This window comes from Pelophylax lessonae, assembly GCF_965119305.1.
Source record: "Pelophylax lessonae genome assembly, chromosome: 8".
Taxonomy (NCBI): domain Eukaryota; kingdom Metazoa; phylum Chordata; class Amphibia; order Anura; family Ranidae; genus Pelophylax; species Pelophylax lessonae.
The window spans coordinates 236059380-236082660 of record NC_138775.1 but is presented as its reverse complement, the minus strand read 5'-3'; the positions used below and the strand labels follow the sequence as shown (position 1 = coordinate 236082660).

Here is a 23281-nt window from a genome sequence, read left to right as displayed (position 1 = left end):
AGTAAAACCCAATGGTTAAGAAGAATCAGGAGCTGTGTCAGTCAATGAAAGAGAAATATACATTAAGAGTGTACTAAAAAAATGAAGGAAGGTTTCAATGCAAGAAAGATGAAGAAGGAGAAAGGAAGACAGAAAAAGAAGAGGAGATTGACCTAAAAAGGGTCTCCAACCTGTGGCACGTGGGCCGAATGTGGCCCTTTGCTTGCCTTTACCCAGCCCATAGGGCACTATTCCTTCCACTGACACCAGAAACGAGGCACTATTCCTCCCTCTTGTATCGGTGTTATTACATCGGTCACCTGCTGGTGGCTCTGCTGTTCCTGTAATTGAAGGGTGCAGTTCCAGGGCCCACATGCAGGTGTCTCCCTGCAGCTGGACTGTACCTTTAATTAGGCTGCACCGGAGGAGGACTGCTGAGGGAATATAAGCCCACCCTTCACTGAGATTCAGCGCTTCAGTATTCCTTTGCCAGCCTAGTCCCTGTTTGAACTTGTTCCTGAAACCTGATCCTCAGTATTTCCTCTGCTGCCGTATCCCTGTTTGAGCCTGATCCTGAACCCTTCTCTGCTGCCGTATCCCTGTGTGAGACTGATCCTGAACCTATATCCTATACCGGTATCCTGTACCCTTATACTGAGCTCGGTTCCCTGTACCCTGCTTTTTGTACTTGGATCCCCACTTTCCTTGTGTTCTGTTCCAGTCCTGTCTTGCTATTGTTTGCTCCTTCTGTAGTTAGTTTGTTAGGTCACTATTGGGGTTTGCTGTTATATTTATATTTTGGTTACTTGTTTTTGTCCATTGCTGTTGCTATTGGAATATGTCACTTGCTTATTAAATGTATTTGCACTTTATTAGTTTGTGTCCTAATTCCTTAGTGCAACTAGCTGATCTAATCACCCTTGAGGGATACCTGCATGCGGTATCCCTGACACCAACAATGGGGAACTAATTCTCCCGCTGACACCAATGATGGGGCACTATTCCTCCAACTGACACCAGTTATGGGAAAATATTCCTCCCACTGACACCAGTTATGGGACAATATTCCTCCCACTGACACCAGTTATGGGACAATATTCCTCCCACTGACACCAGTTATGGGACAATATTCCTTCCACTGACACCAGTTATGGGACACTATTCCTTGCACTAATAATGTAATTCTTCTACGACGACGTCTGTGACATAAGGGGGCGGGGTCTCCCGGTGACGTCATCGAGAGACCACGTCCCTAATGGCTATATAATAAGCTGCAGAGACCGGAGACCAGCATAATCACCGGAGACATCGTCTGAGGAGGACCGGAGAAAGAAGAAGAGCCAAGGGCAAAAGAGCAGAAGAGCGGACAGCAAAAGAGCAGAAGAGCGGACAGCAAAAGAGCAGAAGAGCGGAGGGGGAGAAGAGCAGAGTGGAGAAGACCGGAGTGGAGAAGACCAGATGAAGATTTTTAATAAACTTTCCAAAACGTCTCCTGTCAATACAATGTACCCCATACCCATTCACATAGGGAGGGGGTCCGGGATCTGGGGGGTCCCCTTGTTCAAGGTGGCTTCCAGATACCGATAAGCCCCCTGCTCGCAGACCCCCACAACCACCGGCCAGGGTTGTGGGGATGAGGCCCTTGTCCTCATCAACATGGGGGCAAGGTGCTTTGGGGTGACGGGGTGCAGAGCCCCCCCTGCCCCAAAGCACCAACACCCCCCATGTTGAGGGCATGTGGCCTGGTGTGGTCCGGGGGGGTGGGGCCGCTCGCTCGTCCCCTCCCCTTTCCTGGCCTGCCGGGCTGCATGCTCGGACAAGTATGGATTTTGGGGGGGACCCCACGCCGTTTTTTTGGTGTGGGGCTACCCTCAAATTCCATACCAGACCCGAAGGGTCTGGTTTGGAACCTGGGGGACCCCCACGCCGCTTTTTCCCATTTTGGCGTGGAGTTCCCCCTCAAGATTCTCAAAGCGCAAGTTGCGCCGCAAGTCGGATCATTCTGATCCGACTTGCGGTGCGCCTTCCATTCAAATCAATAGGCTCCCATAGGGAACCATTGATTTTGTATGGAGGCAGAAAAAACGCTGCTAAAAGCGATGTGGCAAAACGTGCAATAACGCAAATGGAAAAAGCTACTGAAAGCACGTTTTTACAGTTGCTTTTTCCCAGCATCAGAACTAGCTTTGAAGCACCTTTTTTCTAACGTCCCGTGTGCATGAGGCCATATTATTGTAAAAATGTTTGAGAACGCTTTAAAAGGCAAAATGTGGTTGGACAGACAGATGGACTTCAGTTACAGATTAAGCTGCAACTGGACTATATTTCTGGGTCATGTGATTTATAGAAAGAATCTGCCTTAGGTATGGTTTACATGTTTTCATTGTTGCCACACCTTTAAAATACATTTTAAGTTAAAGCGGAGTTCCACCCTGGGAAAGTTTTTTTTAATAAAAATACCCCCGGGACAGTCAGGGCTAGTGCATTCCACAATGGCTAGCCTCTGATCTGTCCCGGGTTGCACTTACCTTTTAGAAGAAATACTTACCTTGAAAAAGTATTGTCCAGCGCAACCATCTCAGGTGTGGGCAGCTTGAAGCCAGCCCGATCCTCTTCTGTGTCCTCTTCCGTCTTCTTCGGTCCCACAATGCACTGCACTGGCCCCGCCGTCACTTCCGGTGCCTCAGCGTCATCCCTGCACAGCTTCTGGGCATGCCCAGAAGCTGTTTAGCAAGGTATGACGGCGCCTGAACCGGAACTGACGTCGGGGCCAGTGCAGGCGCATTGATTCCTGGGAGCGATGACGTTCAGCTCCCAGGAATCATTGCAAGCCAGAAAGTGACGAATCGCCGTGGCCGCCGAGGGGAGAAAGAGGAAGTAAGGTAAGTATATCTTCTACTAAATGAGGTAAGTAAAAAAAAATAAAAAATTGCGATTATCCATTTGTTTTTCAGGTGACCCGGAGCAAGAAGATGGAGGAAAGTATAATTTTAGGGTGGAACTCCGCTTTAAACTGAACTTGTGAGCATAGAAAAACCGATACTACCATTCCTGACTTCCAGGTATGCTCGATGTCTGGTCCCCATGATAAGCACTGTGGTTCCTTCTGCTGGCCCTTATGTCACTATGTCCTGTGACGTAAGGCTCAATGGGTTAAACCACAGCGTGTAGAGCTATACCAGGCATCTGACACTCCAGAAAGTGTCAGATATTAAGGATACTTTAGGCAGTGGAGGCTGCAAAAGAACGAAATGGCAGCTCAGGCAGCAGGTCAGGTATTATATTTTACAGGCACGGTGTGTTCCTTATTTTTAGAAGTGGCAGGGTTGCTTTAAGAGTACAGGATTTATGCAGTCATCCTAAATCTGGTTTTGCTCCCTAGCAAGTTGCTAGCCAAGCAATAGCCGCTGCCATTTCTCCACACAGGAAGGGAAGTATTTAACCACTTTAGGACCGGAGGATTTCCCTGCTTTACGTCCAGGCCACTTTTTGCGATTCGGCACTGTGCGAATTTAACTGATAATTGTGCGGTCATGCAATGCCGTACCCAAACGAAATTTACGTCCTTTTTTTCCCACAAACAGAGCTTTCTTTTGGTGTTATTTGATCACCTCTGCGCGTTTCATTTTTTGCGATTATTAATAAAAAAAAAGAGACAATTTTGAAAAAATAACAATACTTTTCTACTTTGACAGTTAAAAAATATCCAATATGTAAGTTTTTGTCATCTATTTAGGCCAAAATGTATGTAGCTACATGTCTGACAAAAAAATTCTCAATGAGCATATTTTTAACCGCTTTAAGACTGAAAGATTTTACCCCATTCCTGACCAGGCCATATTATGCGATTTGGCACTGCGTTACTTTAACGGACAATTGCGCGGTCGTGCAACGCTGTACCCAAATTACATTTATGTCCTTTTTTTCCCCACAAATAGAGCTTTTGGTGGTATTTGATCTCCTTTGCGATTTTTACTTTTTGCGCTATAAACAAAAAAAGAGCGACAATTTTGAAAAAATAACAATATTTTTCACATTTTTTTATATGAAATTCCCCCCATAAAAATGTAAAAATCAAAATTTTTTAACATTTTAGGCCAATTTGTTTTCTGCTACATATTTTTGGTAAAAGAAAAAAATCGCAATAAGCGTATTTAGATTGGTTTGCGCAAAGGTTATGGCAGCTTCTAACTACGGGAAATTTATGTCATTTTTATTGTTTTTTTTTTAACTAGTAATGGCGGCGATCTGCGTTTTTTTTGCGGGACTACGACATTGCAGCGGACAGATCGGACCCTTGACTGACATTTTTGACACTTTTGGGGGTACCAGTGACATTACTACACATGTCGGAACCTGGGACAATCCCTCCTTGAAGTAGCAGGTCTTGCACCGCCTCAAAAAGACCTTGTAAGTTGGAAGGAGAGAACCTTTCCTGGAGGGTAAGAACGAAACTCAATCTTGTAGCCGGACCATATGACATTGTGGACCCACTGTTCTTGTACCAGGGAAGTCCACGGGTCCGGAAACCAGCGAAGACCTCCCCCCACCCCAGATACGGGACGAGGAGGCACCTTCATTCGCACCAGAGGAATGGGGACACATGAGGAGGGGCTCCCACTGCCTAAATTGGCACCCAGAGGGCTCCACTGTCATGGGCGCCGCTATTTTCAATGGCAAACCACCGCAAAATGGTCACCGGACAACACAAACATGGCCGCCATGCATTGAGCACACAGGCTACAATAAAATGGCGGGCCCGCAAGGCACCAGGAGGGATTCCTAAGCCTCAGAAAAACAGCACAGGCAGGAAGGGGGGCCCTGGCAGGATCCCCCACCAGGTACAGCCCCCCCCACAGCTGATTGCCCGGTCATCGTCTGCACATCCCCCCCGCCCCCATCGCCAGCACAGCACCCTGCCCCCAACCCAGGCGGTGGACCAGGCCACCCCACAGTCCTAGCGTCAGTGACGGAAGGAGGGGGGGTGGATAGGGAGTGAGATGGCCCACAGGGATCACCAGACCGATGAGGGGGGTGCCTAACGGGAAGGAGGGGAACACGGGGTCCGACTGTCCCATGGAGGGGCCCATGTCCACCCCAAAACCCTCCAGGGGGAGAGGGGGACAGTTACTCACCATACCAGTAGCCAGGCGGGCACCCCTCCAGACAGTACCTCCTCTCTATCAAAATGGGGGGCTGTAGGCCAGGAGGAATGCTGCAACTCGGGCCGAGACCCAGTTGTATGCGACCTTGTGAGGCATTTAACTTGCCGGCCAGCCCCCCGTCCGGTAGAGCTATGTCGCTGTCTATCTAAAAAGAACCAGAGATCCCAGCAAAGAATTAGGTCCTTACTCCTGACTAAGCAGAAAAAAACTGGAGTACCTAGAGCAGAGAGAGGGAGTATACCCCCTGGGACTGCCCATAGGTGTAGCCAGACATTTTTTCTGCCTAGTGCCCTACTCCTGTAGGGGGCAGTATAACCCAATGGTTAAGGAGATCATGAGCTGTGTCCGTCAATGAACGAAAGAGAAAAAACGTTTAGCCTATAGTTCTACCTTAACTCTCAGACAAGCTTTTAAATTCAGCACTTTGAATGGATGCAAAGAAGAGAACACTGCAGATAAACAGGTTCAACTTATGTAGGGAGGATTTGGTTTATCTCTGTGCATCATCTGAGGATAGTCCCTTCACTGGGTATTAGGGATCGACCAATATCGTTTTTAATTTGCCGATACCGATATTTTGGCCAATATTTTCGTACATTTAAAAAAAAGTTTTTTTATTTTGTTTACTTGACAGGTACTCTTATGGAGAAATCTGGGGGTCTAAACGACCCCAAACCCCTCCTCTGCACTTAAAAGCATTCAAAACGCCAAGTTTGGCTGTTTTGAATGCTATCTTTTTTTTTAATCTGGCGCCAGTACCCGGAAGTGATGTCCTGACATCACTTCCGGATTTTTGCATGGAGACCCGATCAGAGCCGAATGCAGCTTTGATCGGGTCTTCGGCGGCCGTGCAGGCTGGTTGCCTGGGTCTCCCGGTGGGATGGTAGGCCCGGGCGAGCCGTGGAAGGCGGTGGGAGGGCGTCCACTCCTGCTCCTTGTAATGACAGCCGAGCAGCTTCTCAGCTGCATCGGTTGTCATTACAAGACAGCCGACCGTCGGCTATGGACGCCAGTACCAGAGTGATGCCTCTAGCTGCAGGCATCACTCCGGTACAAGCATTTTATGATACATAGGTAATTTTGTCCACCTTGGTAGCCGATTCCGATATATCGGGGAAAGTGCATATCGGCCCTCGATATATCGGCTTTGCCGATAATCGGTCAATCCCTACTGGGTATATGTAAGGGTTTACAATCACTTTAGGTAAAGAATAAATAAGTTGGAAGCTGAGGAGAGATTGCAGGCTATTCAATAAATCCTGTGGTCGGTATAGTAAGTCCACCATATACTGCAAACTGACATACATGAAGTTAAAAACTAGTACCAGCCAGATTTCTCCTTTGATAAGTTTAGAACAGCCAGTATGTATGAAAGTGATTACCATACTTTGGAATTAATGGATATCGGGAGGACAGATTGACTGCTATGGTGTGTCTGCTATACTCTCTGTACAATACACCTAAAAACATGCAGTGAGGGAAGAGAGCAGTACTGACAGTCCGTTCATTACTCCAGTTATTTCATGGTAATATGCTATCATAATGACCAAGGAGAGGAATGGTCCTTGAAGCTATTGGTCTATGACAATGACCCTGGATAAGGGATACAGTCTTACTGCAAATCATTCCTTCTACTATTTACTAGAGTGGATATACAGTGGGTAAGGAAAGTATTCAGACCCCCTTAAATTTTTCACTCTTTGTTATATTGCAGCCATTTGCTAAAATCATTTAAGTTCATTCTTCTTCCTCGTGAATGTACACATAGCACCCCATACTGACAGAAAAACACAGAATTGTTGACATTGTTGACATTGAATACTTAGGACCATGTGATATTTCAGTTTTTCTTTTTTAATAAATCTGCAACAATGTCAACAATTCTGTGTTTTTCTGTCAGTATGGGGTGCTATGTGTACATTCATGAGGAAGAAGAATGAACTTAAATGATTTTAGCAAATGGCTGCAATATAACAAAGAGTGAAACATTTAAGGGGGTCTGAATACTTTCCGTACCCACTGTAAATCTAACTACCTATTTCAATTCTCCAATCTACACCATGTGAGCTACAGGAAATGTGCGTGACTACCAACAGTCTGAAAAAAGAAAATCTAATTAAATTATATGCTACTAGTATATTAAATTATGGTATATGATGTACGTTCAAAGCTGAATATACAAAGATACGGTTAGCGCTGAAATTGTATTTCTCCTTCAAAAGATGACTCACATGACTAAAAGTGAACCTGTCATTACAGGGTTACTTTTACACACAAGGTAGCCTGTAAACAAAAAAGGCCTGTGTTGAAAGCAGTTGCTTTGCTGCACCCTGACTGCTGCATGTATTTCACACTTCTGGGTATGTGGAACTACTGACTAGGCAGAAAAAACTGAGTGCCTATAGCTGAGAGTAGGTGTATACCTTCTGGGACTGCCCATGGGCATAGTCAAGCTTTTTCCTAAAAAGAAAAAAATTGCCAGGACCAGAGATCCCAGCAAGGAACTAGGTCCTTACTCGTGACTAGGCAGAAAAAACTGAGTGCCTATAGCTGAGAGTGGGTGTATACCTCCTGGGACTGCCCATGGCCATAGTCAAGCTTTTTCCTAAAAAGAAAAAAATGCCAGGACCAGAGATCCCAGCAAGGAACTAGGTCCTTACTCCTGACTAGGCAGAAAAAAACTGGAGTACCTATAGCTGAGAGATTGAGTATACCACTGGGACTGCCCATGGGTGTAGCCAGAATTCTTTTCTGCCTAGTGTCCTACTCCTGTAGGGGGTAGTATAACCTAATGGTTATGAATATCAGGAGCTGTGTCCGTCAATGAATGAACGAGAAATAGCCAATATGCCTAGACAGGTATAAACGTAATTAAGCGCTAGGGGCATTAAGCGCTTGGGCATTCATTCATTTTAATGCCCAGAATTATTATGAACAAACGCCAAAGCACTCAATGCGCTTAAACATGCCTAAATGGGTTTTTGACACTGTTTTTCTCCTGCCAGGAGAAATGTGTTTAGAAGAGCTGGGCAAATGCCCAGTGTGCATGAGGTCTAAAAAAGAAAACTCATGCAGCCATTACATCTAAGAATTGGTAAGTTGCAATATAATACATAAATGTTTGCTTTTGGGTTTAATAATGCTTCAAGTTCACCAAACTATTTACTAAAAGAGAACTTTCATTGTGCTAAATACACTGATTAGCCTTAACTTTATGATCACTGACAGTTAAAGGGAATGACATTCATTATCTCATTGCAATGGCATCTGAAAGTGGGTGGGATATGTTAGGCTGCAAGTGAACATGTTGTCCCTTAGGTTGATGTGTTTAAAGCAGAAAAAAGGCCTGAGGATTTGAGGGTTAAATTCTAATAGCTAAACTACTGGGTCAGAGCATCACAATAACAGCTGTTGTGAGATGTTCCTGGTCTGCAGTGGTCAGGTCCTACCAAAAGTGGTCCAAGGAAGAAAAAAAAGTCAATGGGTTCAGGGGCGGCCAGTGCTCATTGACGCACATAGAAAAAGGCTGGCCTGCGTAGCCCGGTCCAATAGATGAGCTACCATAGCTCAAATTGCTGAAAAAGTTATTGCTGGTTCCAATATAAAGGTGTCAGAACACACACAGCATAATTTTTTTCTGTACGGAGCTGTGTAGCCGCAGGGTCCATGCTGGCCCATGTCCACAGCCAAGAGCCTCTACAATGGGCAAGAATGGTTTGAGGAACACAAGTTTGAGGTGTTGACTTGGCCCCAAATTCTCTAGAGCGAAATCCAATCAAGCATCTGTGGAATGTGCTGGAAAAACAAGTCCAATCCATAGAGACCCTACCTTGCAAATTACAAGACTTAAAGGATCTGCTACTGACGGCTTGCTGCCAGATACCACAGCATACCTTCAGAGGTCTAGTGGAAGCCATGCATCAACGGGTTATAGTGGGTGGTCATAAAGTTATGTATGATCAGTGTAAAGTGTATTGACACTAAACAATATCTTTATTCTACAAAAAAATAATTCATACACATCCACTACCTAATGGCCATGTAATCTATTTTTCATGAAATTGTTTCTTACTGCGTTTTTTTGCCCCCTTGGAACATCCTGTTTCTGAACCTTTTCTTTTCTGCCTCACTTCCATTTGTTTGGAATGAGCAGTAAATGGTAACTGCAGTCGTGTACACTGCTCTATGCACACTACAAATCTCATAATCCACAGTCTCTAGAGTCCAACTCATGCATGAGCAAGAGAGGATAGCTATGTTCCTATACTGGGACCACAGAGAACAAATTTAGCCACCCTCTAAAAGGAAGTCAGATCACATCAGCAAAAAAAATGGAATTTTGGGATTTGGAGGATGCAAAGAGCCTAATTGTTTTAGTTAAAGTGATTGTAAAGGGAAAAATATATATAAAGTAAAAATATATTTTTTACAATAATAAACATTATATATTTTCTTCCTCCTCTTCTTAGGTCACCGCTGGCAGTCCTGGCTAACCCTCATCCCCTGCTGAGTGGGAACATAGCAAGCAGCTTCCTATGGGTGCACTCATAACACAAACAGTGTGGCTCGGCCCCACCCCCTTTTTACTGGCTGTGATTGACAGCAGCAGGAACCAATGGCTCCCGCTGCTGCCTCTGAGCCAGTAATGAGAGAGAGAGTAGCAATTCTGATCTCAGGCACAGTGCTGGATGGACACTGGGCTCAGGTAAGTATAAGGGGGGCTGGGGGAGAGGGAGCAGAACACAAAATGTTTTTTACGTTAATGCAGAGAATGCATTAAGGTAAAAAACTTTCTGCCTTTAGAACCACTTTAAGAATACATACTTGACTAGATTTTTTTAAACCAGTCCAGTGTCACCTAAAGCTATGCTAACTTTGAACACCTAATCATATGCAAGGGAAAATAAAAAACAGGACTTTAGCTTGCACATGATTTGATTAGTGAAATAAACACAGCTTCACCTTACTTACTAAAGTATATGAATTTTTACAGTGCCTAGGGAACAATCTATATTCCTAAGGCCCCTTTCACACATACGGTCCGTTTGTATATTTTTCATCCATCCGTTGACAGATGAAAAACGGATGAAAAAACGGATGAAAAACTGATCCATTTTGACGCGACTGAACTGATGAAATGAATGGACCGTATGTGTGAAAGAGGCCTAAGTAAATCAACCACAATGTGTTTATCATAAAATAATTGTCTACATTGACTGCTCACGGCTGGATAGTCCCTGCTGTATTTCAACTATTTCATTTCAATAGCAAGACTTTGGTTTCCCAGGCACTGAAAACAAAGGTGTAAAATTAGAAAGTTATGTAAATATGATTTTAGAACTCTAGTGCCCAACCTGCAGCCCTTTGGGCCACATGCAGCCGTTTTGCACTTTTTGTGTGGCCCTCTGGCCCTGGCATACACTAATCTGTGTTTCCATATTGCCCTGTGTGTAGTAGAGATTTCTAGCAGCCTCATGTAATATGTCTCTAATCTATGACTGTCTCCTGAAGCATGTCTCCAGTCTCCAGCAACTCCTAGAGCAGGGGTGTCAAACTCAATTTCACTGTGGGCCGCATCAACATTATGGTTGCCCTCAAAGGATCGGTTGTATCTGTAACATTATATAAAAGTATCCAGGGCTTTTTTCTTCTCCGAGAGTAGGTGCAGGAACTCAATCACCCCCCACCCTACTTCCCTGCTGAACCAAATTGAACAGTGGGTGTAGGCTCTGGTACCTTCAGGCAGTGTAGGCGGCTCCGCCTCTCTCAATTGCAAGGAGATCATTGGTCATCTGTGTACACAGGCACCGATTGGGGTATTCAGTGCAGCTTACCACATAATGCCCCATCCCACAATGCACCTGCTTCTCTCTTGTCCCAGCCGTGAGTGCAGGGCAGGCTGGGATCTGTGAGAGCCGCCCAGAGGAAAGCTGTTCCTGTAAACACAGAAGACTTCTGTGTTTACAAGTGACAGTGGTGAGTCGGTTCTGCCACGTTCCAGGTGAAAAAAGCCCTGGGTGCAAGGGCCACGTGAAATGGCCTGGCAGGCCAAATTTGATACATCTCTTGTATTATTGTCCAAATTCTCCTACAAAGTCTTGTAATATGTCCACAATCTCTGACCATCTCTAGTATCATGTTAACAGTCTTTGACCATCTTTTGTAACATTTGTAACATGTACGCAATCTCTGATTATCTCATGTATTATGTCCACAGTCTCGGACAATCTCTTGTATCATGGCCACAGTCTTGGGTCACATCCTGTTTTGTCTCTGACAATGAAAATTCACTGAATTGTATGTGCAGCCCCTTGGTGATGTTGAAGGGCTGCACTTGAGGCCTCCCGTAGCAAGAAAGTTGACCACCACTGATTTAGAGTGTATCTAATTCATAACTGGGTAGCATTTCTTTTTCCAAAGTACTGTGTAACAATTATTATGGCTCTTTTTCCATTAAAAAAGGTCCTGAATTAAAACCAATAGAAAGAGGCACTTAAAAAGAATGCATGAAACAAACAAATACTGGCGGGTGCTTTTTTTTGTTTGTTTAGTAATTTTCTAAAGACATTTGATTTTTCTAACCATAATGCTATTCCTAAGGTAGATTTCCTGGAAGTTTGAAAACACATTTTTATTATACCCCTCTATAAAGTAAAACGAAGGGACTTCTTTTAGCGGCTCCTATGTTTTCTTGGGACATAGAGCTGCGCCATGTTGCATATGACACCTGCTGGTAAAATTTGGTATTGTAGTGCAAACAGAAAAAGGTCATCTATGTTTGCCCATTGTATTTTGCCATGTACTGTAATCAATGGGTTGAGAGTTTTAGCTGTAGCATTTAGGGATCCCCCGTGTTATTACATGTAGGTGTTTAAATCAAATGGGATTTCCCCTCTTTGAACAGATATTGCACTATTTTTCTGCTTCTTAGATTATTTTCTTTTGTACACTGTCAACAGAGGTAGTAGATTCCACTGACCAAAAGCATGTATTGTATTTAGCAATTTGTCTCAATGTTCAGGTTATTATTTATGCAATTGCATGTTTATTGAATTATGAAACCGTATAAATGACAAGCAACAAATATACAATCATACAAAATAGATCACACTTCATTGCTCCCTGTTCCCAAAATTTGGAAAACATAGGTCTAAAACCAGGAACACATCATGATAAAAGGTGAACTTTCTCATGTACATTGAAAATAATTCCTTGTGACTGATGCAATCATTTTATCTAAGGCTAGTCCTAGTCTAGATATAACAATTCACTAAGACAAAAAAGTTATTATACCTTGACAAGGATTATGATAGTCGACTAACAAAACTTTCTGAAAGGAAATCCCTGAGATTCCCACATTGACTAAATACATTCGAGCTGTCATGTTCTACTGCAGGTCTAAAATGGAACTACAATTCTGACTGCTTGCAATGGTCAGCATAGGCACTTTTATGCAGTAGAGGGTTTGTTTCTCAATTGTACAAGTCTTACAAACTGTTTTTTTTTTTTTTTTTTAATGAGTAAATGTCTTTCGAAACCCAGAAAATGCCTAAAAACAACCCCCTCTTTATTATCATAAGAATGCAGCCCAATTTCATGGTCACATAAGATATCTAAAATGTCAACAAGGCCATTGGGCAATCCCGCCTTGTGCTTGTTGAGTAAAGACTGGGGAGATAATGTTCCCTCCAGCACTCATGAAATGACAGGCTTATGTAGTAAGACAGGCACTCCTGCCTAGAAACAAGCATAATACTATCTACTGCATCGAGATAACCTATATACATCTTTAAGCTGTGGTCAATATCCCCTAAGAAACATAGTTCCACCCCCCAAATATCATAACATTCTTATGACTGAATCCATGGTTTTATGAGTCAAGGAAATATGATCTTGGGGTGCAACAGTTGGACAGTACACATAGTTGACAAGGTTGGTTCCAACGCTTTTTGCAAACAGAAAAGTGCACACACAACGCGGCTAACATATGACAAAGCTCATGCAGGAAAAAAAAACAAACATGCAGATCCCGTGTTCCCTCCCCGGGGTAGAATGACGATGCAACAAGTCTCTCACCGCCAGAAGTCGGGGTACAAACAAGCGATGCCCCATTCCCAGCAGCTCCAGGACGCGACAGGCGTACTCATTGACAAAGTTGCTCTTCTCATCCTGAATTTCCTGTGACTTTTTCACAGGAGGGGGAAGCTGGGGGGCTGGTGGGGTAAAAGGTATCCTCTCCTCCATGGAGGTTTTCCGGAACACCCTCTCCTATACTTATTTAGCCCGGGAAGGAATGCTAGCAAGTGAGTTGGTGTGGTGGTGCATAGAGTCAATGCTGGGCATGTAGGCAATGCCAGTCTGCCTCACTGCACATGGAAATCATCTTAGGAGGAACACAACCAGACATCCATTAAGAAGCACAGCACAGGTGCGTACTGACGCATCTACACCCAACATAAAGGCACGCTTAATTTAGAAGTCATCATAGCAGAATCAGAATGGAGGGAGCCTGATGGAAAGGACCCAGCAGAGAATGCAGGGGAGAAAGTCAGGCCCAGCTGCTGGATGTGTGTGCTTGGTTGGGGCTGCAGGAACAAGCGATGAGATCACTGCATCCACCAGAGCTGCTGCTGCTACAGCCTCTCATCATGAATCAGTAATGAAGGAGGGAGAAGGGAGGTGAATGAGCAAGGATGGAGGGAGGATGCTTGCTAAAGGATGCTGTAATCACAAACCAATAGAAAAGCTCCTGACGCACATCATCCACACCCTGCTTTTCACAGCTACCCTGTTTCCTCAAATAATCCCAGCCCTCCTTTTTTTTTTTTTTTAAACACCTGTCCTTATTTTTATCCCCCCCCCCCCCTTTATTAAATTGAAAACAGAAGGAGGTGCAATGAAATGATCATTTATGTTAGTGTGCAAAATACAGCTCCTGCTATACCTTTCTGCCTGCAATAATTTTACATAGAAGATGAAAGGGCAATGCCATGCTAACCACCAGCATTTGTAGACAGATTGCTCCTGGTCAGACGGGTGGTAAAGAGAACCTTGCTTATGTTTACAATACTGGGAATGACATTTCTTTAGAAGATTTCAGGATGAGGTGGAAAGTGCTAGGCATGTTCCGAAGAAGCAGGTGGTGGGGCTGAAATTAAGCGATAGCGTCCTCTAGTGTGAGACACCCGATTTGCCATGTAAGGAAATGATTATCTTCCGTCTTGTGAGCACATCTGCTATTCTACAGACTCCTGCCAACCTGACAGATATAACAGGCTGCTTGGCAATATAAACTGATTTTCTGAAATCTATTTGTAAATGGTGTCCATGCAAACTGCAATATCATCATTTAATATATATTTACCATTTTAATCAGATCTTAAACAATTGAAGTGTATAGAATTATTTCTGAACCCTTCAATTTTATTTTTTATATGAAAATAGTTAGAAGGAATTGGGTGTGTCAGGAAATTTACAAAAGATTTCTGCATGCTATGAAAGATAACTTTTACATTTCGACTCTATATGTCTATATCTGCCCTCATTTTTTTAATATATTCTCAAATCTGAGCTCCAGGCAAACAACTATATACTGTAGATGGAATACATAATACACATAAAAGGAGCAGTTTTAGCTGCCAAAATGTTTGCATTTCTGTCCATCTAGTCCTGAGATTTACACAGCTCTGCCACACAGCACAAGCCTGTCTGTCTGGGCAGGAGACCCGTTTGTCTGTTGTTGCAATGAAACACTTAACAGACCTTGTCCCTCACCAGCCTATGATTGGGCAATGAAAGAAGATGTAGATTTCTCCTTGTCACTGTTCTAATGAGTTTTTGCCTTTTAAGCACATGAACACACAGCACAGATGACTGACTCCTTGTGCTTATTTTACCTTTTTCAGTCGGAGCTTAGCTGCACAGTTGATTGCAATGGGTGGATAATAAACCAAATTCAGGAACTTACAAAAATTATATATATATATATATATATATATATATATATATATATATATATATATATATATATATATATATATATATATATATATATATATATATATATATATTAGGGATTATAGACCGATATGGTTTTTTCAGGGCCGATACCGATATTTTGACCATTGCATATGGGTATCGGGCGATATGGGTTGATATTTTGTACATTTAAAGTTTTGAAAAATAGAGACAATTTTTGACACAAATCTGGTACTGAACATGTTAATTTTTGTTTAATGCTTAATGGCTGGCTTGCTGACACCCTGTGGTTGGTGGCTGGCTGGCTGGCACCCTGTGGTGGGTGGCTGGCTTGCTGGCACCCTGTGGTGGATGGCTGGCTGGAACCCTGTGGTAGGTGGGTGGCTGGTACAGGGCCTGTAGGCGGCTGGCTGGTATAGTGCCTGTGTCTTGCTGATACAGGGCCTGTGGGTGGCTGGCTCTCTTGCACCCTGTGGTGGGTGGCTGGCTGTCTGGCACCCTGTGGTGGATGGTTGGCTGGCTTGCACCCTGTGGTGGATGGTTGGCTGGCTGGCACCCTGTGGTGGGTGGGTGGGTGTGTGGGTGGCTGGCTGGTACAGGGTCTGTGGCTGGCTGGCATGGTGCCTGTGGCTGGCTGGTACAGAGCCCGTGGATGTGGGTGGCTGGCTGGCACCCGGATGCTGTGGGTGGGTGTATGGCCGTGATACACTCCCGCGAGACTAGTCCTGACTCCAGATGAGGCTGTCCAAGGTGAGGGAGGCGGCCTAAGAAGGCAGAATGATGTCACAAAAATATCGGCAATATCGGCCAGTTCCAGGGCTGATACCGATATATCAGGGAAAGTGCATATCGGCCTTGCCAATAATCGGTCTATCCCTAATATATATATATATACACACATATACATACACATATATACATACAGTGCATCCGGAAAGTATTCACATTGCTTAACTTTTTCCACATTTTGTTATGTTACAGCCTTATTCCAAAATGAATTAAAATCAATATTTTCCTCAAAATTCTACAAACAATACCCTATAATGACAATGAGAAAGAAGTTTGTTTGAAATCTTTGCAAATGTATTACAAATAAAAAACAAAAATTCACATGTATTTAAGTATTCACAGCCTTTGCCATGACACTCAAAATTGAGCTCAGGTGCATCCTGTTTCCACTGATTATCCTAGAGTTGTTTCTACAACTTGATTGAAGTTCACCTGTGGTAAATTCAGTTTATTAGACACACCCCTGTCTATACAAGGTCCCACATTTAACAGTGCAACAGAGCACAAACCAAGCCATGAAGTCTAAGGAATTGTTTGTAGACCTCCGAGACAGGATTGTATAGTGGCACAGATCTGGGGAAGGGTACAGAAACATTTCTGCAGTACTGAAGGTCACTATGAGCACAGTGCCCTTAATCATCCGTAAATGGAAGAGGTTTGGACCACCAAGATTCTTCCTAGAGCGGCCCAAACTGAGTGACTGGAGAAGGGCCTTACACAGGGAGGTGACCAAGAACCCAATGGTCACTCTGACAGAGCTCCAACGTTTCTCTGTGGCGAGAGGAGAAACTTCTAGAAGAACAACCATCTCTGCAGCACTCTACCAATCAGGCCTATATGGTAGAGTGGCCAGATGGAAGCCACTCCTCCATAAAAGGGACATGACAGCCTGCCTGGAGTTTGCCAAAAGGCACCTGAAGGACTCTCAGACCATGAGAAACAAAATTCTCTGGTCTGTTGAAACCAAGATTGAACTCTTTGGCCTAAAAGGCAAATGTCATGTCTGTAGGAAACCAGGCACAGCTCATCACCTTGCCAATACCATCCCTACAGTGAAGCATGGTGGTGGCAGCATCATGCTGTGGGGATGTTGTTCAGTGGCAGAAACTGGGAGACTAGTCAGGATTGAGGGAGAGATGAATGCAGCAATGTACAGAGACATCTTTGATAAAAACCTGCTCCAGAGCGCTCAGACTGGGGCGAAGGTTCACCTTCCAAAAGGACAAATACCCTAAGCACGCAGCCAAGATAACAAAAAAGTGGCTATGGGAAAAATCTGTGAATGCCCTTGAGTGGCCCAGCCAGAGCCCAGACTTGAACCCAATTGAACATCTCTGGACAGCCCAGAAAAAGACTGTGCACCGACGCCTTCCATCCTGATGGAGCTTGCGAGGTCCTGCAAAGAAGAATGGGAGAAACTGCCCAAAAATATGTGGGCCATGCTTGTAGCATTATACTCAAAAAGACTTGAGGCTGTAATTGGTGCAAAAGGTGCTTCAAAACATATAGCAAAGACTGTGAATACTTATGTACATGAGAAGGAGAATGCCAGCTGATGGGGAAGTGGAGAATTGGGTAAGCAAACCTGCTTTTTATGGCCCCCTAGACCTAAATGAGCATTTAACCATAGCAGTGCAGGGGCACCCCAACTGCAACAGAGAGTTTTTCCTTTCTCCAGAGATAGGCTTAAATTATTTAATAATGAATATAGGCCCTGATGAAGAGGGGATGGCCCCAGGAGTATGTTAGCCTTTAACTTGAGCATACAACGCTGACTGCTGCCAGTGTTTATTGACCCACTAGTGCAGAGGTGTTTTTAGCAGTTGGATGTAATAGGTCTGGAGTGGTCCAGTCATGCATTCAATGAGCATTTTATTTACTGGATTTTGTGAGTACCTTTTTATTACGATTTCTGCTAATACTTCACAAGGATGAGGCGCTTTGTTCCTTCTTTGTATTTATATGAGATGTAACGGTGTACAGACCTCTGGGTGAAACAACTAAAGAAATATGCCTCAACAGAATATTAACCAGTCAAACAAAAGGATCTAGAGCAGCCTTTGTCAACTATGGTTCCTGCAGACGTGGCTAAAGGTCACTTGAGCAATATCTAACTTTCAGATAAGTAACCAAATCGACAGCATTGATCTTTTTAGCTATTTGCAAGGGTGGTGGGGGTTCTTCCCAATGACCACCAATGCAAGGAGCATTATTTCCAGTGACTCCTAATGTGAGGAGCATTTCTTCTTCCCAATGGCCACTAATGTAATAAGTATTCTTCCCAATGACCACCGATGCAAGGAACATTTTTTCCCACTGACCACCAGTGCAAGGACCATTATTTCTAGTAACCACTTAAGGAGCATTCTTTCTTCCCAATGACTACCAATACAAGGAGAATTCTTCCCAGTGACCACCAATGCAAGGAGCATTATTTCTAGTAACCACTAAAGTAAGGTGCATTCTTTCTTCCCAATGACCACCAATGCAAAGAGCATGCTTCCCACTGACCATCACAATAATGTACCATGAGCTGTAGATAGAGTAATTATTAGCAGGGGTTCCCTGAGACAAGAAATGTATTTCAGGGGTTCAGCCAATGTTAAAAATTTTGGGAAAGGCTGGTCCAAAGGCCTGCAGTATACACCATATTTAAAATGAAACTAAAGCGGGACATTTAATATAAAATCCTTGTGATCACAACCCTAGAGTAATGTGTGTTATTACAGCGCCACTCTGCACCCCTCATTTACCTTAAACACATTTTCCTGTGTCTTCTTCCTCCCAGGGAAGTATTATTGGACAGTCAGCAACAAGGTGATTTATCAGCACTGTTCAGCTCATTACTCTCACACAACCTAGTTTTTAGCCATACTGGGAGATGAGTGCCTTTCTTGACAGTCATATCTGTGCCCTTGAGCTGTTCTAATGAAATCATGGTACTGGGAGAAGAGAGACATGAAAAGCATATCATGCAGGATTGCTCCTAATAGCAGAGAAATTGGCTTAGCCTACATGGCAGCAGAAATGAAGATTGGCTCAATGGGATGAAATGATTGTGCTATAGCTCTCTGAAGGCATACGTGTCTATAGTCCTTTCACTGGCTCCACACTGAACTCACTGAGAGTTAAATAAGAATCTGCAGTGGTAGCGCCATCCGTTATGAACACAAGATAAAGCAGGAAACTCCTTCTACTACAAAGCCATATGATCAGACAGGAGCGTGCATGTATTTTCTCAGCCGAGGTAAAATCAGGTCATTGTGCAGGCAGGCTGGATTATATACAAAATGGCTTCACTGGGCTACACTACACTGAAGAATACACAGAGGGAAATAGTAACTGCAACAGCTATGAAAGGTTCACAGATTCCCATTAAACCTTATAAAATGCAATCAAATGTGTTCCTATTCACTGAACCATGGAAATATGGAATGGAGAGGTAAATATTTTTAAATGCTGTGTCATTTCTAAAGGCAATCATAATTCAAAAGAGTGTGAAGTGGGATATGGCAGTCAGTGAAGGAAATGAGAATGCTGGAACTTGTAGCTCTACAGGAGATGTGCTACTGGGAAGCATGCTGCAGCTTGTACAGTATGTCTAGATCAGTGATGGCGAACCTTGGCACCCCAGATGTTTTGGGACTACATCTCCCATGATGCTCAAGCACTCTGCAGTGTAGTTGAGCACCATGGAAAATGTAGTTCCAAAACATCTGGGGTGCCAAGGTTCGCCATCACTGGTCTAGATGAACAGTAATGTTACCATTGTGCCATTGTGTGTACCTGCTTGTAATTCTACAGACAGGAGAGACCGCACTGAGATATATGAGAGGTGCTGGGGGAAATCATGAACGAACTGTAACTGTTGCCAGGCTATGCAGATAATCAAACATCCACATATTATTATTAAGAAGTAAATGATCTTTAAAACAAGCCCTCGGTAGCTGTGTAGAAATTCATCCTCAAAGTTCAGAGCAAATGCACTGAAGTTACTGTTTCTATCTGCTTCCCCCTCTCAGTAGTGACTCAGCAGCCTTCCAGTCTCTAATTTAAAAGTTAAATATTGGAATAAAAAAAAAAAAATAACCAAACATTCACACTCACCTAAAATGCTGCAGCTGTCCCCCACTGGCTCTACACTGAAAACTGAGCGATCAAAGACTGCTGATCGCTCAGTTCTCAGTCTTCAGTGAGCAGAGAGCCAGTGACTGTCAGTCACCTGCTCTGCCCCTCCTGTCCTCATTGGAGTGCCGGACTGTGGAGGGGGCGGGAACGTGTGTCTCAAGCTCTCAGAGGCATGCTGAGAAATTGAGCCAACTGCTGGTTAGGCATCTGGGCAGATTCCGATATTATTGTCAGGATCCCTGCAGACCCTGGACTGGCTCAGTGACGTTCAGCTGACAATGGGCTTTAACCTGCTGTCAGCTGAATATGTTCACAGGAGAGCTGAACTAAGTGCACAAGTAATGGTAAAAGAGCTTTGGCCATACTTCTCCTTTAAATAATTCCAGGTATGGTTATTTTTATATCCTTATATGTATATACATACCTCTGGGATCCCCGTGGAAGCTGAAAATCACTACAATAGACTATTACAGTGATCGCCACTAGCTTCCGGGTCCCATGCTAAGAAGCTGTCCTGCTGTATTCTGAACACAGAAGGTCAAATGCTCAGCATGGCCACCATTCAGAGATCGCTTTGCATCTTCTCAATGAATGCAAAGTGTTCACTGATTGCACAGGGTTAAGAGGCAGGGAGGTGGTGTCACACTCTCCACCTCATCTAATCAAGGAATCGCTTTGCATCTCCTCAATGCATGCAAAACATTCTCTGATTGGACAAGGTGAAGAGGCAGGGCAGTGATGTTACATTCTAATCCTCATCCATTTAGGTATTTACTTTGCATCTCCTCAATGAATGCAAATCAATATCCGACTGGACAAGGTGATGAGGCAGAGCAGTGGTGTCATATTCTCTACCTCATCCAGTAAGGGATTCCCTTTCCATCTCCTTGATGAATGCAAAGCGTTTTCTGATTGGACAAGGTGGAGGCACAGCGGTGATGTCACACTTTCCGCCTCATCTAATCAGAGTGTGCTTTGCATTCATTGGGAAAATGCAAAGAATTCTCTGAAGGCGCTCGTACCCAGCATCCAAACTCCTGTGTTCACAATGTAACCACTTAAAATGGATCCTAAATGCTAGAGGAGAACACTGTAGAAGGGTTGTTTGCTACAGTGATTTCCAGCTTCTAGGGCAGCGTTTCTCAACCAGGATTCCTCCAGACATTGCTAGGGTTTCCTTGAGCAATTTATGTCTCTCAGATGTGAAATCGCTAACTGCAATGATCTTTTTAGCTATCTGTAAGAGGGGATTCTTCAAATTCTATTTCCAATAATCACAAGTGTAAAGAGTATACCTCCCAGTGACATTACATTAATTTACAGTGAGCTGTATACACATCAATTGTTAGCAGGGGTTCCTTGTGACCAGAAAGTTATTTTAAAGGTTACTCCAAAAAAGTTGGAAAAGGCTGTTCTAGAGGGATCCCACAGGTATGGTATATGCATAGTTACATTGGTCCAAGCAAATATCCATACGTTGAATATTCATACGTGGAATTCTTCTTAAAACACAGAGCAGATACTCTCGGAGAAGGGTGAGATAAGCAGTTAACTTGAAGAACTTCACTGCATCTGCTGTTAACTTTGAGGATGAATTTCTCCACAGTACCTGCAGCTACAGAGGTCAGTAATGGCTTGTTTTAAAGCTAATTTATTATGTGAACCCCCCCCCCCCTCCCTGTCCTTAAAGAGAGCTTGATATAAAGAAAGGATGAGACAATTTGAGGACAGAAAAAACACATAGGCAGAACATAAACAGCATGTAGTACAGAGGAATACATAGATGAACTCAAACATTCAACATGTTTCCTTAACTGTACTACACATCCACGAAATTCACATTAAGTCCTCGTTCACACAGAGCGCACCACTGTTTACCTGCTGATTCATGCTGAATAATCCTTCTCCTGGGGACAAGTGTTAAGACCACTGTGGATATTCTAAAGTTTCTTAACAGGCGTTATTTGACCTATTCATAGGTGTCTCCTAAAGCGGAGCGTGCATGCTGGCTGGTTGTGGATTATTATCACATTTCTCAGATTTGAAGAGTCATGGGTGCCAATTTTTCAAGAAGTTTCACGTCTATTAGAGACTAATGAAATTATATTGTACTTTTAATCTAGTTTGTGCACTTTAGATTTGTTTCTACTAATTGTATTGTCACATTAAGAGGATCTATTGACTTTGTATTGCTTATTTATTACTGTCACTTTGTGTTTTTTCTTGCATTATATAAATATATAATTATTTTATATATTTATTTGAATAGGAGATTGGTTAGATTATATCACTAGGTGTTTTTACTGCTTGCAGGTTTTTACACTTTTTTTTCTCATCTATGAATTATTATTTATTATATAGTGCTTTGGTCATTTTTTTCTTGCCTTTTTGGGTTTATTCCTTTTATAGAGCCTTATGTATATATATATATTTTTTTTAATTTTTCCATCACATTTCCATATTGCATTTGGTTACATGAGGAGTGATTTATTACTGTTTTTACATTTTTTGTTTTTTATTACCATTGTGTGCTAGCACCTCTGGTGGTTACTGATTGCAGCAGCGCAGCATCATTCTTTGCTAACTTTTGTGTGAATATTTATTTTCAGTCTTGGGACGAGGTCCTCTGGCACCCAAGGTGAGGATTCTAAAGTCTCTCCCTCCTCCTTCCCAGGTTCTTACATCAGAACTGCACAAACTGACACATTTTAAAACATTTTATACACAACTGGTAAAAAAAAAATTAAGAGAAAATAAAGAAGTTAATAAAAATAAGACCACACAAAGCTCCTGATAAAGATCATTTGGCTAATACACTGATCAAAAGGGGAAAACCACAGCCTCCCAGCGCTGGGTGTCAAAGGCAGGTGCCTCTTGTGCCTTGGCTTGGCTCTGGTCACTTCAATTATCCAACCATGTAAACCATTTGTGTTTCATAAAAATTAAGCATGTCTGTGTTTTTTACATAGCACAACACACAAAAACACGTGTCAATGAAACACAGTATTGAAGTGAATAAAGTGCAATTTTGTAACATTAAAAAAAAGGTAAAAAATAAACACTGCAATATGTTAAGAATGCATCTTACTGCTCCCACACAATGCACACCAGTGTGCTATCCATCCATTGGTCCATGGAGCAGCCCTGTCTGCCCTTTCTTTAATTATAAAAAAAATATCGAAAGGCGCTAGGTAAAAAATTGCTGGCCAAACAGCGCTTTTTTTTTTTTTGAGGGTGCATGT

The 23281-nt window shown here is 43.2% G+C and overlaps 1 protein-coding gene across 3 annotated transcripts in view; it reads right to left on the bottom strand.

Moving 5' to 3' along the window:
* Window positions 1–23281, bottom strand: part of RABGAP1L (RAB GTPase activating protein 1 like) — a 588371-nt gene that overhangs the window by 132897 nt on the left and 432193 nt on the right. Inside the window, exon 1 of one of the 3 annotated variants that reach the window (XM_082265882.1) lies at window positions 13221–13803. The exons of the other annotated variants lie outside the window; for them this stretch is intronic. Within the exon in view, the coding sequence (XP_082122008.1) occupies window positions 13221–13388 (168 nt within the window). The 5' untranslated portion in view covers window positions 13389–13803. Of the gene's footprint in view, window positions 1–13220; window positions 13804–23281 lie in introns of those variants that run through there. 3 annotated transcript variants of the gene reach the window in all.